Source organism: Sceloporus undulatus, chromosome 2 (genome assembly GCF_019175285.1).
Source record: "Sceloporus undulatus isolate JIND9_A2432 ecotype Alabama chromosome 2, SceUnd_v1.1, whole genome shotgun sequence".
NCBI lineage: Eukaryota > Metazoa > Chordata > Lepidosauria > Squamata > Phrynosomatidae > Sceloporus > Sceloporus undulatus.
In genome coordinates, this window is record NC_056523.1 from 188,425,902 (window position 1) to 188,434,492 (window position 8,591).

The 8,591-nt window shown below is 42.1% G+C and overlaps 1 protein-coding gene across 3 annotated transcripts in view; it reads left to right on the forward strand.

Moving 5' to 3' along the window:
- Nucleotides 1-336: 336 nt before the first annotated feature.
- LOC121922319 overlaps nucleotides 337-8,591 on the forward strand; it is a 27,941-nt gene continuing 19,686 nt past the window's right edge. Inside the window, exons 1-3 of one of the 3 annotated variants that reach the window (XM_042451579.1) lie at nucleotides 337-2,469; nucleotides 3,798-3,971; nucleotides 7,853-8,010. In XM_042451579.1, coding sequence (XP_042307513.1) covers nucleotides 2,222-2,469; nucleotides 3,798-3,971; nucleotides 7,853-8,010 — 580 coding nt within the window. In that variant the 5' untranslated portion in view covers nucleotides 337-2,221. The remainder of the gene's footprint in view (nucleotides 2,470-3,797; nucleotides 3,972-7,852; nucleotides 8,011-8,591) is intronic. The other 2 variants (XM_042451577.1, XM_042451578.1) reach the window with 2 other exon arrangements.

Genomic DNA, 8,591 nt, shown 5'->3' on the forward strand with positions numbered 1-8,591 from the left:
TGAGTACCCAGCTTGTTGGGGGCAATTGGCTTACAGATTGTAAACTGCTTAGAGAGTGCTGAGTTTACTATGAAGTACAGTGGTACCCCGGGTTACGAAAATAATCCGTTCCGCGGCGCCCTTCATAACCCGAAATCTTTCGCAAGCCGAAAAAGCCATAGGCGCTAGCGCTGGAAGCCGCGATTTGGTGCGAAAAAGCGCCGAAAAGCACCAAAAAATTTTTTCGTAAGCCGAAAAAAAACCCGTAACCCGGAACAGTTTTTTCCTATAGAATTTTTTCGTATCCCGGAAATTTCGTAACGCGGTGCTTTCGTATCCCGGGGTACCACTGTAGTATAGAAATGTAAATGCTATTGCTATTGCTGTGCATGCAGTTATAAGAAATATAGATGGATGGATGAAAAGCTCAGTCACTAACTCCTTGCCAGTCTTGCAGAAAAACAACTCACTGCATTGACCTGAAATAACCCCTGTGATTTTATGTGTATTAATTTAGATACTGTATGTCAAATATACCTGCTTGCCACATGCCTGAACATTGGTCAATAACTAATGTTATGTTGAGTTCAAGGGTTTTCACAATACGACTCTCCAGATGTTGCTGAACTCCCAACATCTGCATGGGCTGCAACTTTCATCAGCCCTAGTCAGCATAGCCAATGGTGAAGAATGCTGGGTGCTGCAGTCCAGCAACATCCAGAGGGATACACATGCACTCAGACACACTCCAGCTTTAACTTGCTTGTGATTTTCTCATAGTCACCTTTCTTGAAGAGGGAGAAACCCTACAATCTAGTGGAGAAATTACAAAAAATGGGTCATCCCCACCAATTATCTATGCCAGGGGTGGGAAACCCCGTCCTATCCTGTCCTATAGGGCCCTAAATCAGGCTGGGCCCCAATCTGATCCTCTGCCCTCTGAGGTTCTCCATCTTCCCCTTCCCATATCATCATCCTTTGGAGTTTTCCTAGCATTTGTGGAAACCTGTCCCAGCTATACCTTCCATTCTACAAAGCTGAAAAGTCTTTCCTAACAGTTACTGGCAGTAAAAGCTTCAAGCTAAATTCTGCTGGTATTTTGGTCTCATCCTTTCCCCTTTGCCTTCTCCTCCATCACTGGAACACTCCCACTCCCCTACAGCACTGAGGTTAAATTTAGCTCTTGGTTTGGAAGAAGTTCCTACTTTTGAATGCCTCACCCAATCACAGCTCCTAGTAAAACATACCAACACAATGTTAACAGCAACTCAACTTTTCTCCAATCTTTGAACTGTTTTGTCTCTGAGCATCTATACCAATAGTTCTCCATACTAAATTCTTAAGACTCAAGATTGATAAGAGTTAGAAGGGCTCCTAAATATCCTTATAGTCAAAGGCACTGGTTTGTATGGACCTCTTAAGTCATTCAACCAACGCAAAACATGCAATGTTGTTGTCTAGTCCAGTCCATGTCTACTTAAAAGTAAGCCTCATTTACTTCAGTGTGTATGCAGCAGAGGTAGGAAATATGACCTCCCAGATGCTGCTGAGCTGCAGCTCCCATCAGCCATAGTCAACAGTGAGGTATGCTGGGAGCTGCAGTTCAACAACAGCTGGAGTGCTGCTTTTTCCTGCCCCTAGTACAGTATAAGGGATTGTTGGCCTATTGTATTGCAAGTCCCAGCATGCCTCTCTGTTGGCCAGGATTGCTGAGACTTGCAGTCTGATAACATCTAGAGACCAATACTTTCTCACACAAGACTCTATGCCTGCTCTTAAGCATTTTTTTAGTAGGAAATATCATACTCACCTACAAACATCTACAGCTTGTTGTGGTTTGTATACAGAAAGGGTGAATTCTCTTGCATGATGACCAATCCACGGGAGGGAAAAGAAGAGCAAAGCAGGTGAGCTCTGTGATAACTAGGAAATTATCCTTGCAAACATTCTCTCTAAAACTGAAAGATGCCCACATACACAACCTCTTAGCAACAATACTATAACACAGGAGCAGGGAAACTACTTTTCCCCTCACCCACAACTACTTATCAGTCAGGGCTGATGGGAACTGGAGTCAGGCAACATCCAAAATGTTTCCACTCCCATTATAGTGCATGTGATTGCGTTCACCTTCCCAATCAGCTCCAGCATGAGAAGTTAACCTATTACCCAAACTTTTATCAGCTGGGCCTACCCACAAAGGTCCAGTGCTAGCTCAGGCTTTCCACCACTTTGGATAGCCATGCTGTGCTACTTAGCTCTTCTGATATGCTCCTTCTGTTCCAGTGTTTGGCCTCTACTCTCTCCAGATCCTGGGCTTCTGTCTCAAGGCCGGACCCATTGGCAACAGGCCCGTGAATTGGCGCGACACCCCCGCTATGGGACTTGTTGGATTGGGGCCTTGGAGCAACTGGATGCTGGATGTAAGGAGTTGGATGAGGAGAAACAAAGCCACATTGCTCTTGCCTTTGCCCATTGCCACCTGCAAAGGTGAGTCAAACTTCTTTACATGACTTCCCACGGGCCACGGCCCCAGTTTGTGAGGGATAATCCTGATTCATAATGTGTCATCCCACTTTTTCAGCTGCTTTTAGTTTCTCCTCTTCCTTCTGCTTCCCTCCTTTGTCCTCAGCTTACATCAGTTGCTGCAGACTGAGTTCAGAGTGCAATTGTATTTGTATTTGCAAACATATGTAATTGTATTTGTATATGTGAGAATGGATGCAAAGATGGGTACAAGTTATTATATTTGATATCATGGTAATACACACACACAGTGCAAACATAGTTTATACTCAATTAACTCAGTGGGGATAGGGAAAAAGAGGAAGAGACAGAATCTTCCCAGTAGACTCAGGCAAAAGCAAACTGCTGCAGCCTCACCTAGTTTATCTGTTCTTCTTCGTTAATAATTTTTGCCATCTTGACCACAGCGTGCTGTTGCTTGGCCACATGGGTCCCAGTTTTCACCTACAAAATGGTAAAGGGTATGTCCTTGGTGAGGGGAGGTGTTCTAGAGCAAGAAGGAAAAAAAAGAGTCCTGGTTTGAATCATGGAGTGTGTGTGGGTAGCGGGGGTGAACTCTAGGAAAGAAATAGATTTGCCACTTAATATGCTTTTTCTTCAGAATGCTTGTCCCATTACTACTGGTGTAAAGGGCTGCTATACAGCTTGTGCCCCCTCCCAGTTTCATTTTCAATAGCCGATGACAGGTGGCCTTATGTTTGGGAATCCTTAACTAGCTGCTGCAGGTTGAGAGGATGAGCAAGGAAATGGGGATTTTTTGTTTTGTTTCTCGTGCCATTTTATAATCAATTTTTAAAAAATTAATTCAGTGAGATAGATAAGAGGAATAAGAGATAGAACATCACTGAATCTCACCCTTGAGGAGAGAGGAGCTTCTGATGCTAGCCCTATCATGAGGCAAAATGAGGCAGTTGCCTCAGGAAGTAGATCTCAGTTGTTATGTAAGTGGAGCATTTGTTGTTACTGTATTTATACTACTCTAGAGTCAAGTAAAGAGAGACATTTTGAGAGATTTTCTGCCATCTGTGTCAAAATAATTTGGATGGTTTGGAGTGCTATGATGCGGGGGTGGGTTGCTACTTTACTTGACGACATGAACCCTGGGAACTCCACAAACATACACACAACCTTTTTCTTTTCTTTTTCTTTTCTTTTTCTTTTCTTTTTGCAGGGGGGGAGATCTCTGCTGTCCCAGTATTTCAAGGTTGGCCCTGCCAGTTCCCCCATATTTCATCTTTTAATCCAAAAGTGCTCACTTCAGCTTCTTCCAACCTTTTATTTTCTCCTTGCAGGTCTGGGAGGGGATTTCCACCTTGTAAACCTCACAGCTCCATCCGTGACTGCACACAGCACATGGATTCAGTGGCGTTTGGTGTATACACAGAGTTCTTCACTCATGCTCATAGCATTTGCTATTTTCTACACAATGAAGCCTGGCAGCAGCGAGCTCAAGATACTGTACACAGGTCAGGAAAACTAAGCCATTTTTTTCTTTAATAAAGGGGCTTGCTTTTGTTTGTGAGCCCTCAAGCAGACTCTGACTTATGGCAATCCTCTCCTAGAGTTTTCTTGGCTAGGTTTATTCAGAGGAGCTTTGGCATTGCCTACATCTAAAGCTGAGGGAGTGTGAGATTCTCCCCACCAAGAAGTTACCTTTTTAGGGCATGGTGATCCTCCTTGAATATAACTATGTCTACAGATGATCAAAGTAACTCTTAATTTAGTTCTTCACTTTTATCTTGGGCAATCTGTTCATCCATCATCTCCCAACCCTGTGACCCCTTTCCTAGAAAGATCTATGAACTATCACTAGTGGGGTGCTTCAGGTTCTGTCCTGAACCCCATGTTGCTTAACATCTTTATTCAAGAAGAATATTGACAATGGAATATGCTTAGAGAAGGAGGACTGAGATGATCAAAGGTCTGGATTCCAAGATTTAGGAGAAATAACAGAGAGAGTTGGGGATGTTCAGAATGGAGAAGAGAAGACTAAAAGGTGACATGATGACCATGTTTAGATATCTGAAGAGATATCATGTTAAAAAATGGAACAAACTTGGTTTTTTTTTCTGCTCCATAAACTAGAACATGAATCAGTGGGTTCAAATGACAAGAAAAGAGATTCCATTAGAACTTGGAGGATGGTGGACTCTCCTTCTTTGAAGGCCTTTAAATAGAAATTGGATGGGCATCTTTGAGTGTTTTACTTGTTTGTTCCTACATGAGAGGGAGTTTGATTAGATGGCCCTTGTGATACATTACAACACTATAATTCTATGATTCTAACTCTGTCCCAAGTGTCAGTTGCCCTGAGGCTGTTGTAAAATACTCTGGCTTTTTACATTAGCCAGAAGAGGCATGAGGGTATATCTCTGGCTCATATTGAGATGGAGGAAATCATAGCAAAAAACAAGTCAGCCTAGTCCCAACAACTGGCCAGAAACAGAGTAGTTGCTGTAAAAGTTGTCAACACCACCACCAAAATCAAGGAGATACTTATTTTATTTTATTTATGTCCTGCCTTTGCCCCAATATGGGACACAAAATCAAATGTAGCTAAGACAATATAGAATACAGAAGTTTTTTAAAAATTAAATCAATTTAAGACACATTCATAACAGATTCTGTTGGGGAAACAGGTTGAGCAGGAAGCATGACCTTGTTTCACTGCAGAAACACACTCCTAAATACTATCTACCAGGAGGGAGGGAAAAGAACATTCCCTATGCACCATGTTTCCAAGCAGACTTGGGTAAGGGTAGGAGCTTCAGTTGCAGCAGGGGAAAATTGGGGGGGGGGGTACATGCAAACAGATGGGGAAGTTGGCTTATACAACCCACAGGCCATGTGTTACTCACCCCAGTGTAAAGGCTGTTCCAGGGGTGGAATCCATTTGGTTCTTATTAAAAGCTAATCAGAGCCTGATGAAAATAATTGAGTGGACTGAGTGAGTGATCAGAATAGAAGAACGGAATGCAGCTCACAGTCCTTCCATACACACATCTACTTCCTGATTAATTGGGAGGAAAGATCTGTGTTGTTGCTGCTGCTATTGTTAAACAAATAGTCATCAGAAACATTGCTGCTATGCTGCAGACTTGAGATCCACCAATAGTGTCCAGCCTCTCCCCAATGCAGGGTCCCCAGCTAGAGTGTCTCCAGCAGGTAGCTGCCCAATCTCTTTTCGAAGCTGTCCAGAGAAAGGAGTTTATCAGACAAGGGAAATTGGAAGTATAATCCAATGACAATCCGAACGCAATCATGGGGTTTAACGTTATTGCGTGATAGACTACCACACGCAATTTTGGGCAATGGGAAGTTATTTTCGGGCAGTGGGAAGTCAGTTCAAACGCAATTTGAATTCACATAAATTTGCTGAACTAGTTCTGGCCCCACTTTCTTTTCATTCGAAATTAAGAGAAATTCCTCCCGTGTGATAAACTCCAAAGATACCCCATCACTTCTCTAGGCAGTTGGTTCCTGTTGTCAAGGAATTCATTCTAATCCTGTAATGTAAAACCTTTACACTTGGACATACCCATTGGGGTAGCAGAAGACAAATCTGCACCTTTTCTCTGCCTTTAAAATATTTAAAGAATGCAATCATGTCTCCCCTCAGTCTTCTATTCATTAGGTTTAAAATTCCCAACTCCTTCAACCTTTCCTGATAGGATGTGTCCTCCATATCTTTTATCATCCTTGTTGCCCATCTCTGAACCTGCCCTACTGTTAGCTTACAATTGTAAACCGCTTAGACACTATTTGTTCAGTATGAAGCAGTATATAAATGAAACTGTTTTGTTTTGTTCATCTCCTTCTTAAAGTTAGGAGCCTAGAACTGAGCACTTTACTCCAGATGAGGCCTGACTAGTGCAGAACATAGTAAAACTATTACTTTCCTCTACTTGGAAATTATGATTCTGTTAATGAAAAATACTATTTGCCTTATTTGTTGGAGCATCACACTGCTGGGTCATGTTCAATTTATGATCAGCAGTAATCCCAAGGTATTTGTTGCATGTGCTACTTCTAAGATAAGAATCTCTTATTCAATTCCTGTGCACTTGGTTTTTGAGGTCTAAATGGAGGATGTTCCATAGACTAAACTGCACTTCCATTTGAGCAGCTGGAACTGCCAGCACCCAAAGTAGGGCACTTGTTTTAGATGGGAGGGAGAAGAGGGGTTGAGCTACCCAAGAGTGACACCCTAATTCCAACATTTCCCAGAGCAGGCTAGTTTTGATGTGACAGGATAGTCTAATTTGGGAAGCGTAGGCAATCAGACTGACTTAATGTCAACATTTGTCTAGCCAGCACTTGGTGGAAATCTAGAACAAGCATCTCTGTGCAGGGAGGAAAAGAATCAAGCTGCTGTGTTCGATTTCCAGCAGAGGTGTAACTACAGCTCAGCAATCAGAGGAGGCAACAGGGATGCTATCTTTGGAAGATCTTTCCTTCTTGAATTACCTAAAATGGTGGCCTACTGTGGTAGCAGTTTCCCCAGAGGATTACCTACAAGCTCATGGATATTTGCAGGCTGATACAGATAGTGGAAAAGCAGAGCTTGAAATTGGACATGTTGGCTGGTGGAGAATTGTAGTCTAAAAAAAGTAACTTTTATGAGATCCAGGAAAAGGGGTGCATGGGGCAGGAAGAACAGACCATTATGACTAACGCTAAGTTCGTAATTCAAGAGCAGATGTTGGACTCTATGGTCCATAATTTTAATGTCTAAATTAAGTTTCTTTCCCCTTGATTCTGAAAAGGTTAGAATATAAGTTTCAACCTCTATTCTCTCCACTATATTTTCTGGCAGTTTGGGTTGTTTTTTATCCGTGTGTTTGGCTTTTTATTGGCAAAAAAAACTCCTTTAAATGCACACTTTAGGGACTACAAAAATGCTCACTCCTGAACACACTTTCCCTACACCTGCCTTAGCACCTGTCCTGCTCTGCCAGATCTGTTCTTTGCTCACATATTTTTGCATTTCCCAGCCTACAAATGTCCAGGCAGAGGGAGTATGGCTTAGAGAGTGCATACAGATTGACTCTGTTGACCATTAATTCCAATAATAAGAGGGAAGGTAGGTGGGAGTCTCTCAAACAGTAGCTCTATAGGGGGACTCTAACCCTAGCTTAGGATGGCAGCCTTTCCCAACCTGATACTTTCTGGACAGATTGGATTACAATAATCGTCAGTCACCACAACTGTTGGGCAAGCAATCTGGAGTGATGGGAGTTATAATCCAACACATCTGCAGGGAGCTGGTTTAGAGAAAGTCATTGGATGGTTTAATTTGGTCCTGGGTGTAATACTGAATGGCTTCTGCTTCCTGTATGCCCTACAGATTGACATCCTCTTCTGAGTCTGTGGCTCGCCAACTTGAATCAACCAACCAGCTTGCTGAAGAAATAGTCCGGGCACAGGATGCCACCTTGCGCTCTCAGGAGCAGATCCTGCAAGATGGGGAACTGCTACGACAGGTGCTCCATGACTCCTCCCAAGGTAATGTTGGGACTGGAGCAGGGATTATGTTCTGGAAACCATACCGAGCTGTGAGGTTGTTGCCTTTTAAGAGTGTAGAAATAGCATGGGGATTTTTGGCTTTCCAGTTATTATTGGATGGCAGCTTCTATCATTCCTCACTACTGGCTTTGGTGCCTAGAGCTGATGGAACTTGTAGTCCAACATGTGATAAACACAGTTGTTGTACAGGCCTGCTGTGATATGCCAGGTATTTGAGCAGGCTCTGCTTGTTGAGAAAATCCTTTCTCACATCAAGACAGAAACCTTGGCCCATGGCGCTGATCAGTATGATTTTTAAAAAGTCTTATTTTTATTTATTTTATTATTGTTATCCAATGTTATTTTAATTTGTTATCTGCTATATTTTATTGTTTGAATGTTAAGATGTATTAATGTGTATTCTGTTTAATTATTTTCGTAAAATGTAAGCCCTAGGCAGGCTTATTTTATCTATTTTAATTGATTGTATGAATAGTGCTGTGTAAATTTACAGTGCTTTATAATTAAAGCATAATAATAATAATAATAATAATAATAATAATAATAATAATAATAATAAT